The sequence below is a fragment of the Carassius gibelio genome, chromosome B24 (assembly GCF_023724105.1).
Source record: "Carassius gibelio isolate Cgi1373 ecotype wild population from Czech Republic chromosome B24, carGib1.2-hapl.c, whole genome shotgun sequence".
NCBI classification, from domain to species: Eukaryota; Metazoa; Chordata; class Actinopteri; order Cypriniformes; family Cyprinidae; genus Carassius; species Carassius gibelio.
The window spans coordinates 12,167,961-12,181,401 of record NC_068419.1 but is presented as its reverse complement, the minus strand read 5'-3'; the positions used below and the strand labels follow the sequence as shown (position 1 = coordinate 12,181,401).

Here is a 13,441-nt window from a genome sequence, read left to right as displayed (position 1 = left end):
AAGGGAGCAAAAAAAAATGGTGGACTTGCATTAAATGAAAAAGCAAAGTCATATTTATTAGAGTGTCATAGAGACTTGAAAGTTGACACTTTTGACCCGGGGGCAGTAAATAACCATGCAAGAAGACTTTAGCAACCACACAGCATCATGCTAAAAACCCACTCAGAACAACTTAGAAAACCATATAGCACCGTGGGCCTGGAAACCCACTCAACACACCCTAGCATCATTGTGATGACTTTTAATTTGCATGTAAAATCAATTAATTCCTGTTAGAACAATTTCAGAGTCTAGCTGAGAGGGTTTACAGATTTGCTAAAGAAGGTTGTAGAGATATCAGAAGGCATTTCAAATGAATTTCTCATTAGTACGCTAAAAGCCTTTATTAATTATGGTCATTGCAAACTGGCTGCATTTAAATTCAGTCTAATTTGTCCAGTTTAATCTTAGGGTGCACAGTGATAAACCGGTGTCTGTTGCTTTCACTGAAAATAATTGATTTAAAGTCAAAAATAATTACATCATAAAAACCTTATTTTACTGCATATCAATCAAATAATATGCCGATTTGAAGCCTGTAATTACATCCATCCCCGTAATGTGGGTAATTTATGCATAGGTTAATAGTGCAGTAATTATGAGCTTCATTACCTGTATTTTGTCTGTGTGTAACTTGTGTAGTAGCAGAGGTGGTAGCAGATCTTTCAGTAGCCGCAGGTTGGTTTGTAGTGTCACAGTTGTGTGGATGAGCAGCAGCTGTTTCTGTTATGATAGAGGTTCTTCTGGCGACGGGGGAAGTCTGACCGTCACAGAGCAGGAAGCAGTTGTGTTTCTGTTCACCACTGATATGAGAGCAGTGGTGCGGTTTAGCTGACACTGCATCTGGTTTGCATTTGGCTTGGGGTTGCTGGCCCCCGATCAGTGCTGTGTGTTCCTCTGAGAGCGGAAGTCTGTCGTTGTAGTTTTTTCTGGAGGTCTTGAACCACATGTGTGCCAGTGTAGTTTTCAGCCTTGTGGTATTGGGTTCGCTGCTTCATCTCGGTGGTTTTTAACCACCGCTATTTTGCTGTCAAATCTTGATGCGTATGTTTTGTGTGTGTGCTTTTATGTCCAGTTCTGGGAATGCTAAAGTCCCTGCACCAGCTGCAGGTGGAAAACCGGCGCTTGGAGGAACAAATCCGAACTCTCACCATGAAGAAGGAACGACTGCAGCTCTTGAGCGCTCAGCTCTCTGTGCCTTTCACCCCTGCGAGCACCACGGCCACCACTGCCTCCTCTCCTCTGTACCCCAGCAACACTCACGCAGGTTAGACACACACACACGCTTCCTTCTGCCTCTCGTCTACTCGTACAGTTTTCACACACTCCATCTGGACAGTCACAGTCTAATCCCATCCCCAAACACCTCCCACCCCGATCCACATATTCACACATACACGCACACAAGCCCCCGTCAGACCCCCTTCCTCCCCCTCTGTTCTGCTCACGGAGCCTCCTCTCCCAGCTCAACTCTAGCTAATCTGGTCTCCGCATTCATGTCAAGTTGCAAAATCTCTCTCTCCTCCAGACATGCTGCACAGCAAGAGCATTCAGCTAGGCAGCAGTGTTTTAACAGAGTCCTCTCAACCCTTGCCCACTCAGGTAACTTCCTCTACCCCTGCTCTGCAGATGCCATCTGCTGGGACTGAGCACCTCTTTAGTTGAGTCAAGTGTTATATTATGTATATCTGTACATAGTCGAGTGTGTGGCAGTGATGTGGTGGTGTAGTATGTAATTGCATCGTAATGACAGATTCATGGGATAATTGGTGGCTGTGTGATATGTGTAAATGACTTGCAGAATAAATCTGATTGGAGTTATGTTTTATCTGTTTGGTTGGGCAGGTACAGGAGGCGCCTCTCTCACGTTGACCTCTCTTTTCTCTCTCTCTCTCTCTCTCTCTCTCTCTCATGCTCTTGTGCTTTCTCTATTCTTTCTCTTTCTTTCAGCATCCCCTGTCTGGTGGCCATAGTAGCGGAAGTAGCACGTCCTCTCTCTCCACCCCTCCGTCTGCGGCCCACAGTCCCCCCCAGCAGCAGGTGAACGGAGTTGGCATGGCCGGGTTGGCCGTCCAGCCTGGCAATGCCAACTCGACTCTCCCTGCCATAGCCGGGGTGACGGGTCTGATGGGCGCTCTGCAGGGGAACCACCTGGCCATGAGTGGCATCGTGGGCACCCTGAACGGAGTCATCCAGACCTCCCCCAGCCTGCCCCAGAATAGCAGCCCCCTGCCCCATCCCTCAGCAGCTACCAGCGCATCCCTGCCCATGTCCAACAGTCTCAGTAACAGGTACAAACTTGCACTCTCCTACTTAGACTTTGCACTGAGAGTCCTTTTTGTTAAATAGTATATTCAAATGCTTTGGGAGGCATATTTCAGGGTTATGATACCACAGTCTGGATTAATTATAAATTGTATAATATAAATATAAATTATAAATAACTCAGAATTGTGAGTTATCTTACAGTTGTTGACTTTATATCTCACAATTCTGACTTTAAAACTCAAACAAAAAAGTCAACTGCGAGTTTGTATTACAGAATTTTAGAGAGATGTAATCTCGCAATTAACTGTTAAATTTTTTTTGATTCAGTTGTGGAAATAGGCTTCCATATAAAGCACATTTATTTGATCAGTGAAAACAGTATTGTTATTTTGAAATATTATGAAAGTTTATTATGAAAGAATATCATGAAAGATTTCTATTTTAATATAAAATGTAATTTATTCCTTTGTTGGTAAAGCATAATTTTCAGCAGCCTTTGCTCCAGTCATCAGTGTCACATGATTAACATTTCTTATTAAAAGACATTTTGCTTTTTAAATTCTTTTGCTTTTTTTCTTTTACTTTTTAATATTTTATGCTGCTGTTTTAAATACTTTTTTATCTCTTTATTTAAGAACAATATATATTATTAAAATGTATTGATATATTTAACTTTTTAATTAAACTTTTTATTAAATGTATTATTTAAATGTTATTTATTGGACATGTTGGTTAGATTCATCCATACTACTTGGCATTGTGTGCTGCATTCATCTTTTCTTCCTCTTTTCTGCTTCCCGATCTCTCTTTTGGCTTGCGCTGTGGAATGCAGCAGCATGCCCGCTGTTAAAACCAGGTGAGGATCGCTTGCTTCTTTCTCACATGCTCATTTTGATTCTCTTGCACCTGTACGCCTGTCTCTGAAACAGAATTGTGTACTTAACACTGAACAGCTGATGTTTTCTAAGCGAGGTCCAGTTTAAACAGCCCTCCCTTTGTCAAAAACAAGACCACTGGTTATGATAAAAGTCTCAAGTTTGATTTTATATGTAATACTTTTGTGTGGCCACGGCCAAGACGTTTTTGAAATGCTGAAAATGTAGTCTGCTTATGAAGGTTTATGCATGTGTTTGCAGTGCGGCAAGGCTTTTCAGCGATCAGCACAGACAGATCTTCCTCCATCAGCACCAACTTCAGCAGCTTTTCAGCTCCCAGCAGGTCACACCGGTAAGAAGAGCGCTAACACGCTCCATCACACAGAGAAGTCCACACAACAGCTTATTTTAGCCATGATCCTTCTTATTAGTCAAGATGATTCTGTCTGAATGAAATATAATGTAACAAACCTTATCCTTTGCTAATTCAATGCCACAAAACTCTCATAGGTCACAACGGCTTCTTCCTCAGAATTGTTTATTTCAGCATCCTGGCAGCTTGGAATTGCAATTTTGAGGAAATTCTTGCCACTATTCTGTGCAATATGCATCATACGGTCTGTGAGCAGTATGTGGGTGTGCCGTCTTTGTCTAGACATCTCATCATACTCTGTTTGTCTGTCTGTGTTTAGGAACAGCAGCAGGCTCTGCTCTATCAGTTAATGCAGCAGCAGCAGCAGCAGCAGCAGAATGACATACAGCTGCAGCAGCTGCCAATCAACAGCCTCCTGCCCGCCACCACTACAAACCCCTTCCTCACCTTACACAACGACAGCAACACTCCTAAAACTGGAGTTAGTACTGCAGCTTTCAAACAGACTAAAGTATTCACTCATAGTATTTCTGGATTCATTTTCATGTCTTTTTATTTTAAGTATGTAATTAATATATAAATTAATAAAAAATTGTGGTAGTATATAATATTTTAGAATTTTATTATTATTGTTATTGTAAATGTACATTCATAAAAAAAGATTATTTTCATATATATATATATATATATATATATGTGTGTGTGTGTGTGTGTGTGTGTGTGTGTGTGTGTGTGTGTGTGTGTGTGCATATATAGGCATGTTTTACATTAATAATTATAAGAAGAAAAAAAATTATACCACATTTATAATATAAATATAGCACTGTTAAAATAAAATGTATAATAATATTAATCTATTTTATTTATAGTATATGTAGCCCTGGACCAGAAAATCAGTCATAAGTAGCAATAGCCAACAATACATTGTTTGGGTCGAAATGGTCATATCTTTTATGCCAAAAATCATAAGGATATTAAGTAAAGATTGTTTGTCGAAGATATTTTGTAAATGTACTACTGTAAATATATCAAAGCTTAATTTTTAATTAGTAATATTCATTGCTAAGAATTTAATTTGGACAACTTTAAAGATGATTTTCTCAAATTGTATATATTTTTTATTTATTGCACCCCCAGAATCCAGATTTTTAAATAGTTGTATATCGGCCAAATATTGTCATATCCCAAAAGACCATAAATCAATGGAAAGCTTATAATTTTCAGCTTTTTTTAATTTATTTTTTTAATGGATCCAGGTCCAGGGTCACATATCACATATATATATAGTATAATTGCATTATTATAACTATAAATATAATTTTTATTTTATTTACAATAATTTAATTTTTTATTATAATTATTTTTATATTGTTTATTTTTATGTTGTTACAACAGGTTTCTTATAACAATTTAGATATATATTTATTATTAAAATTTTTCATAGATTTTGAGGATCACTGATTGAAATCGTGCTTGTGTTTTATTCAGAGACTGGGGGAGAAGGCGGTGTCTGTGACAGGACAAGAAAAGACCTGACGTACAAAACAACATTTTGGAGGAGTTCTGCCTTATGGATCCCTCTCATCTCCCCACCCCAAGAGACTTGCAATCTGAGCAGCAAGACCAGAACATTCATGCACCAGCCTTTATATGTACACACACTTGCCAGTTTGATGCCCATCTGGCAAACAACATGCTGCACTGAGTTTGAGTAAATCACTTGCTGTAACCGTACTGGATCCCATGGGGGCCAAAAGACAGGCTCACACACATATGTGCACACACACACAGTCTCTCTCACCCTGCCAGTGTGCTGGAAATGACATGCTGGTGCGAGTCGCTGTGAGCGGACAGTGTAGAGCGAGGTCACGGATGGGGACTGTAAGATGGAGATGCCTCTGGAACAGTATCTGCCCACCGTTGTTACCTCTCTGTACCCCTTTAATAAGAAACACGTAATGATAGTCTCAATAAAAACCTGTCGTATTTGTCCGTCTGCGTCAAATATTTCAAAGCTGAAGTGATCAGACATTTGTGCACCACGAAGGCCTTCTCTGCATCCTGATCTTGAGCTTCCCCTGTGAGGAGGCGTCCCAAAAGTCCACAAACTGTCTCACTGACCCTGCTGCACTCTTTGAAGAGCAACTACCTCTCAAGCCAGGACACACAGACCAGGCCCTGAACCCAAGTGCCTGGCTCCGATCTCCATGCTGCTTTTAGCTGGAGACGCTGCCAGTCTCTCTCCTTTTTATTTTTCCCTCCAGTTGATCCAATGTTTTTTTGTGAAATGATTTGATACCAATCGGCGTCGCTCAGGCAATACCAGTTCAGAGAGTCCCAGAGATCTCTGCCTGTACAGTGACTGACTACACTGAAAAAAAAAAAAATGATTTCGATTGTTTGCGCTGCATTGATCATTTTTGAAGCCAACTTTCTATTATTCCTTTTTTATTTATTTGCATTCATTACATGTTGGGCGCAAGGTAATATATTCTAACGCTCGACTGGCAAAAATGTTTTTTATACTACTGTACAAAATTCTCAGCTCTTTTGAGTCTTGTAAACATTTTGATGAACATGTCTGCCTGGTGTCTGAAGTTCTAAAACAAGAAAAAAGCCTACTTGATGAATCTGTGGTCTTGTAAATACGCCTGTTTTCCACCCCTTTCGCTTTTGTTGCTTTGTAAATCTACAGATGCATATTGGATTAAGAATAAGCTGTCAGAATAAATAAGATTTAGTTTAGCACACTTTTACCTCTTTTCTGTTGTAAATACATATTAGTGGTGTGAAGGACCGTTTCCAAGCACTGTCGGTGTGCTCCGATCTTTTCCAACAGGCTTTCCACAAGACTGGTGACTGGATAAAGTGTATTAATTTATTTTTGTATGTGCAGGGACTTTTTTTTTTGTTTTTTTTTGCACCGTTTTATTGATGTGGTTTTATACGTTATAGATGTGGTATGTCCACGTTCTCATGTATCTGTACAGAAATTATGCAAGATCTCTAAAGTTTGTATTTAAAACATCAAAAGTGAAACCACGCGAGTCCTGCTTCATATTAAGAAATCCGGAACACTGAGATTGTAGTGTTGTGCTTTTTTCAGTGATAAATTAAAATCTGTTTATTGCAATTCTTGCATCTTGCAGTGCCTTTTTATTTACCAGCCGGTTTTGGCATAGTGAAACCGATGGATTTTTCTGAGTTTCAGTATGCTTTTAAATCCTTGCAAAGAAGTGCTAACGAATTATACTAGAATAGACTTGCAAACCACTTTTCATTAAAAGTATGACTCATTGGTAATACAGACTCATGACAAGTATTCCAATTACAGAGCTCTTCAGTTAAAATAAGACATTCAGCGCAAATGAAGTGCTTCTAGATTCTAATTAAAATAAATATCTTTACATAACTTAAAGCGATAGTTCACCCCAAAAAAAAAAATTTTAATTCTATCATACACCTCTTTATATCATTCCAAACCTGTCTGTATTTCTCTCTTTTGCTGAACACAAGTAGATGATATTTTGAAGAATGTTGGTAACTAACTTGTTTCAGATGCCATTTACTTCCATTGCATTTTTTGTCAATACAATGGAAGTCAATTAAATAAAAACAATAAAAAAAGCCCTTTTCTACAATGGACCCTTAAATAACATTTCCTTTCCAAAGGAGGAAAAACTACAAAGAGCATCTGTCACTGACTGAGAAATACTCTAGTTTTCTGATATAAATGCACTAAAACACAAAGTATGGCATTATAAATGTATTTTATAAAAAAATGCATATCCATTTATCTTAAACTCTTTGCCTTTATCAAAATTAGACTACTTGTGCTGGAAATTTCAGGTTCAATGCATCAGCCACATGCATATTTCTTCCATGATGAGCAAGGAAACAGACACTAAACTCCGTCATCCCTTTCCCCCATATTTCTGCGGTCTGTCCTTGTGTTTGCTGTTTGGTGAGTGGAACCCATTTCTCAGCATGACCCCTGGGGACCTGCCCACTGTCCCTGCCCAGCTCTGAGCGCTCCTGCTGTGGGAACAGCAGGCCCCTCTCTCCCCTCAGCTTCATCAAGCTGTCCACACTACTGACCACCCTCTGACCCCTGACCCCTCCACCCCAGCCTGATACGCTCAAAGCGGCACGCACACAATGGGCCCAGTGACAGCATTCACGCATCTGAAAAATCTTCGCTTTATTTTAATCAGATGAAAGCATTCTTGGGAATTCTGAAAAAAACTTTACATTTTGTGGGGCACCGTCTCCGTTTTCCCATGATTAAATAAACTCTTTTACGACCTGAACCGGATTTCTTTAATAAACCTCTAGTAATATTTTTATGCCACTCACACGGCAGTGATAAATCAGATATTTTGTTATTTAGTTCTTTCCCACCCAGTTCGTGATGGCTTTGTGTTAGTGCCCGCTCAGAGAGCAGATGGGGTAATAGGAGGCCGAGGGCAGAAGCCCGTGTGTCGCTCACTCTCTCTCTCTCTACCAGGTGCACTGGAGGGGGTGATCCAGATAAAAAAAACACTGAAGATCCTTAGGGACGATTCATTTTCACCCCTGCTGCCTGTAAGGAATGGATTCAGCTTACAGGTAGGTAACAAAAGCTGCTAACAGACAGAGCTGGATGGAAGGTGACTGATTTATGGTTCTTTTCTTTCTCATTCTCACCACAACTGTAACCCTGAATGGCCGTGTCAAATTATTATTAGACCATTATTAGCTCCAGCATGCTAATTAATTGTCACTAAAGACGCCGTGTCTTTAAAAATGTGGGGGAGGCAAAGACAGGTTTTATGATATTCGCCTTTAATTTACTGATAATTACTGCTAGGATGAGACAATTATTTGAGGTGAATTACTGGAGCGGACTATTGTAAACAGAAGTCTTACCCTGCTTCACTTCAGTTCAATATGTATATTTGTGTGTGTGTAATTATATGTGTTAAATTATCATTAAAAAAATAAATACATTTAAGTTTAGTGTTTAAAATAAAAAAGCATACATTATTTGGAGGGATTTTTAGCAGGAGATATGTTTGGTTGCTGATTTATTTGCATGTTTTCTAATATTCTAGTTTGTAGTTTTGTTCATTTACATGGTATATCTCAAACAACAAATGGCAAAAGGACTCATTAGGAAAGAACGAAAACAGAAAGATATGACAGGAAAAACAAACATATATAAAAAATACAGTTGCCAATTCAATTGCAATTGATAAAATACAAGAACAGCGATAGTTTCTAGCCACATTCCTTTTTCTTGGTTCTTCTTCAAAATCCAGTTGTCATTTCATATTTATGCTGACAATCTGAATAGGATTAAAAGCCCAATCACATCCTTCCAGATGATTCTGAATTACCGAAGCCACATGATTGTTCCATTGCTACTATATTAAATCATATTCAATCAAATACATTGCTCACTGCTCTTACATTCAGCTCTGTCCATCTTTTCTTTCTTTCTTTCTTTCTTTCTTTCCCTCTTCTCCCCACCCACCTTTATTTCTCCTCCCTGTTTGGTTCATGCTGATGATTTCCAGCTGCTCAGGCACCATTCTGTTACATCTGCTTCTGCTTTAGTAATTAATAGCTCACTTTCCTCTCCCAGTCAGATTGGGAGACTGATCCCCCTGCACCCCTCCACCCCTCCACCCTCTCTCATACACTCTTCTCTTATCAGACCTGTCAATCACGGCCAGGCTGTTTAAACATGCCGCTGCCGCCCCCCTCCTCTTGCTTGCTTTCTCACTTGCTCTCTATTTTTCCCCACCGCTTGCTTGCTTTCTCTCTAACTTACTTTCTCTCTCTTTTTCTCCGGCTTTCTCTTTGCTGGTTCTATGCTCTATCTTTCTCCACTTCTTTGCTGCACCCCTCCTCCTCCTCCACTGGGTTTATTCATTCACATCTCGGGAGTTTGGACACACACCCTCTTCAGTCCCTTCCCCCTTGTTTCCAGCTGAACTCCTGTCCAGCATCAACGGTTTCAATCAGTCTGCCAGAGGCCTACCGGGACACCAGCTCTGGCTCTCCTGGGAAGCCAATAAAGGGCCTCTTCTGTCCATTTGGGTGCCTGAACAAAAATATTAGTTTGTTTAGAAATTATTGTTTAGATTTGTATTTTGTACACCCAAATAAATAAGCGAAATATTGCATGGTGTGTGTTTGGTGTTTAAAATGTCCATGAATTATTTGGTGGGAAATAATTAACAGAAGATTTGTTTGCTTGATTAATTATTTACAAGTATAGTCATTTTCTAATTTGGTTTAGTGCTTGTTTGATTTGCAGGGAAGATCTCAAACAGTCAGTCTTATTAGGACAAAATGAAAACAGAAAAAATGTCTGAAAAAAACAAAAGAGTGTTATAGTGATTATATTATATCAGAAAACTGTAAATTATTTTCAAAATCTTTTATGTTACATGTGTTGTTTTAGTGTTTGAAAAACTATAAATATTAATTTAGGCAAACAGTATAAATATAATTATGATCAGTTTAATCACAAAGCTTGGAGGGAAAAAAAATCCTGATCATACCTGACACAAATTATTTCAAGGAATTTTTTTATTGAAAAAATGTTAAACATCTTGTAAAAAAATAGGAATACAAGTGTGATTTATTAAATCACAAAGCTATAGGAGAAAAATCTTTATCATTTTTTATTCATCATTTATTTTCCAATTATTTGTTATTAGTGTGTTACTAAAACATGTTATACGCCTTGTTTCAGTTTGTTTTAAAGTATAAATAATATTAACGATAAAAATAAAAATATGAACACAAGTGTGATTAACTAAATCACAAAGCTTAGAATTTATTTAAATTCAATCTTTTTTATGTAAATTATTTTAAACAATTTGTTATTATTTATTGTCGATCAGGCTTTAGAGTTGCTCTCATTCTGAATTCCTCCTGTGCAGTTGTGTTTCCCCGTGTTTCAAGCTCGAGGGGCCCCATCTCCTCTCCGTCCTTACAGTATGTGTCCTCCCCCGCCATTGAGGGAGATTAGCGGGGCTGGGTACAGGGACTACAGTCCTGAGCCTCCCCCAAACTCATCACTGCCTCCCTCCCACTGCTCCTGCCATGGACCCCCACAGGTTTCACTCCTGTTGGATAATGGTCCCAGTGTGGCCCAGTGGGACTCAGACACATCTTTCTTCATACGCAGACAAGCTTATTCTTCTTCCGCAGTAACGCCACCCCCCACCCCTTAAACCCCTAAACCGACGGGACCGAGAAATACACACTAATAAGTTTAGAGCAACTGATGAGAACCAATACTGAAGAAGACATGCCAAATTACTTGCTCTCATACAGGCATGGGATATTATCAGAAAAAATAAGCGACATTTTCCCCGTGTGTTACTATAAAAAAAAAAAAAGCTGTCATAGGCTACATTTTGTAACTTTTTTTGTTGCATTGTACGTCACAAACTATAGGCTATATCCCATATTTATCTGCTACAAATCAAAGCCGCTTAGAAATCTATTATTTATCATTAAACTGTAAATTAGTGAAAATACCAAAAATGCTGCCGTTACAGCTACTTCAGATATACGGGGTATAATGCATTACAAAACAGACATTTTCATTTGTATATGAATTGATTGTGGTAATGCAATCTACTTGTTCATATTAATTATTGTTTTCTTTATAAACAACCCCACTACCACCTCGATTTAAATCATAAACGCAAACAAATATAAAATAACAAAAACGTTATGCATAAGATAACTCTAAAAACGTAATATACAGAATGTGTGTGTGAGTGTGTGTGTGTGTTTTAAACGTAAATGATCCTTAATGGGCCTATACACTGCCGTGTTGTACAACCTTCTCATTCTGGCCAGGCATGTATTTCTAGTGTTTTAACATGTGATCAAATACACACAAAACCCCTAACCCTTTATGAAAGTGATTTTACCTCTGAAATAAGGTAAATTGAGGTAAATAATTAGGCTGTGTTCATTTTTATATTTTGTATTTATTACAAATAAAATACAACAAGATCAATGCGAATAGAGTAAAAGATGAATCTAAGTTGAATTTGATCCGTACTGTAAAGTGACCATTTGAATCTCCGCGGTGGTTTAGATCCAGGCGGTTGGAGGCAGAGTGAGAGCGGAGGAACTGACCTCTTCATGGGGGAGAGAGGGGGGACTGAGCCCCTGCGTGACATTAATCTGCCCTGTCACCCTGTCTCTGGGATCTGCACAGGAGCATACGGCACAGGAAGCATGTCCTAACTGGAACTGAATCGCTCTAATCAATAAAGTCACATACTGCTTTTTCATTTTGTGGAGGCTGCACATAAACACCTTTCCATCATATCCATAAATAACGCGTGCATAAACACAAACGTGTATTTCTACTCACTATTCGCTTAATTCTCCCCGGTTTTCATTCTGCGGGGTCTGCACGCTCGCATCGAGGCACACACACACACACACTCTTTCTGTGTGCTCCTGCGGTCGTGCTCGGTAACAGCAGGCCTCTCAGCGGTGTGTGCTGATTTTCCCTGCCGCCTCTGACTGCCGCCGCCGGAGCTGAACAGCAGCGAGGAACAGGAGCTCCGCGAGCGCGATAGATGGCCTCCAAACGCACGCTGATACACTGATAATTTTCCATAAATGTAAAAAATAATGACAAAATATGAACTTAAACTGTAAGGTCTAATGTAAAAACTACACGTGCCTTTTGTTATGTATGCATTACAAAGGACAAATAACAGGCTGTATAAATGGGTGTGTTATTTATGCTGGCCGTTAAAGCTGTTACAAGAACACTGTAGAATTGTCAGTCATTTTAACGGGAAGACAATGCAAAAAAATCTACGATAAAACATGTTAATTAGCCTGGCATTCACGGTAAAATTAATGAATGCTATTTCAAAATACACTGTATGTATTTTTACAGTAAAAATGTGTAAATACGTTTTTGGAGTATTTGAAGTAGGCCTATCAATTACGGGGAAGCTGGAGGATGCATTTGATCATTTATCGATATTTTAGTGTGTTGATGGTGTTTTGTGTTTATGTCTTTGCTCTAGTGTTGTTATTAAAGGCAACAGTTGCTGGAAAGGACAGTTTTGAGATATTATATCATCATGTGGTTTTCCATTGTGCACATGAGACGTTTTCAACATATTTTATGGTGGCCTACAGAGTTTTATAAGCTGCTATATTGACAATATACGATTTAATGACAAGGCCTATATATAGGATTTGTAAGAGTCAACAAAATGCCATGCTGTAGTGTTTGTAACACTTGAATATTTTACGTTGCGATCTAAACCACCGTTTGGCCCAACTTTATTTATTTATTTATTAATTAATTTATTTATTTTATTTAACAACAAAAACGTTAAAATGAAAGTGTAGGTTTGCTCGTCAAACAAACAAGCGAACAAATAAAATATACATAGGCTATATTATACGAGGTAATGAATACAAAATATTACTGTTTTGTTATATTCCACCTTTTACCTAAACTAAATTTAGCAGTAGGCTATAGGCCTAGGCTATGTAAAGACAAAATAAAATGAAACAAGGAAAATAATTTTAATGCAAATCCACCTCTTTCACAAAGATAAATTATAATTCCAGGCAACTTGATAAATGTGACAGACTACAGTGTTGAAACATCATGTATTAATCGGGTAAAAATAGATATCAGTTCATTATCTGAGCAGCCCCCATCATAATTAATAAAATAGTCAGAAAGGCGGTGGGGGTGTAGGCTGCTTTAAATTATTCTTATTTCCCATAATGTCCCAGAGAAGGAGTAAATTGCATATAATTTCTTGATACAAGACGAGCTATTCATTTTGTTCTGGGTCAGGAGAGACACGCTGTGATAGGCTCACCTGCC

The 13,441-nt window shown here is 38.6% G+C and overlaps 1 protein-coding gene across 13 annotated transcripts in view; it reads left to right on the top strand.

The window, feature by feature from the left end:
* mllt10 (MLLT10 histone lysine methyltransferase DOT1L cofactor) overlaps window positions 1-6,688 on the top strand; it is a 55,909-nt gene extending 49,221 nt beyond the window's left edge. For 3 of the 13 annotated variants that reach the window (XM_052596803.1, XM_052596808.1, XM_052596810.1), the window contains 6 exons: window positions 1,115-1,306; window positions 1,568-1,641; window positions 1,990-2,330; window positions 3,444-3,534; window positions 3,875-4,066; window positions 5,044-6,688. In XM_052596803.1, coding sequence (XP_052452763.1) covers window positions 1,115-1,306; window positions 1,568-1,641; window positions 1,990-2,330; window positions 3,444-3,534; window positions 3,875-4,066; window positions 5,044-5,091 — 938 coding nt within the window. In that variant the 3' untranslated portion in view covers window positions 5,092-6,688. Of the gene's footprint in view, window positions 1-1,114; window positions 1,307-1,567; window positions 1,700-1,884; window positions 2,331-3,139; window positions 3,164-3,443; window positions 3,535-3,874; window positions 4,067-5,043 lie in introns of those variants that run through there. The other 10 variants (XM_052596806.1, XM_052596802.1, XM_052596801.1 and 7 more) reach the window with 7 other exon arrangements.
* Window positions 6,689-13,441: the final 6,753 nt, after the last annotated feature.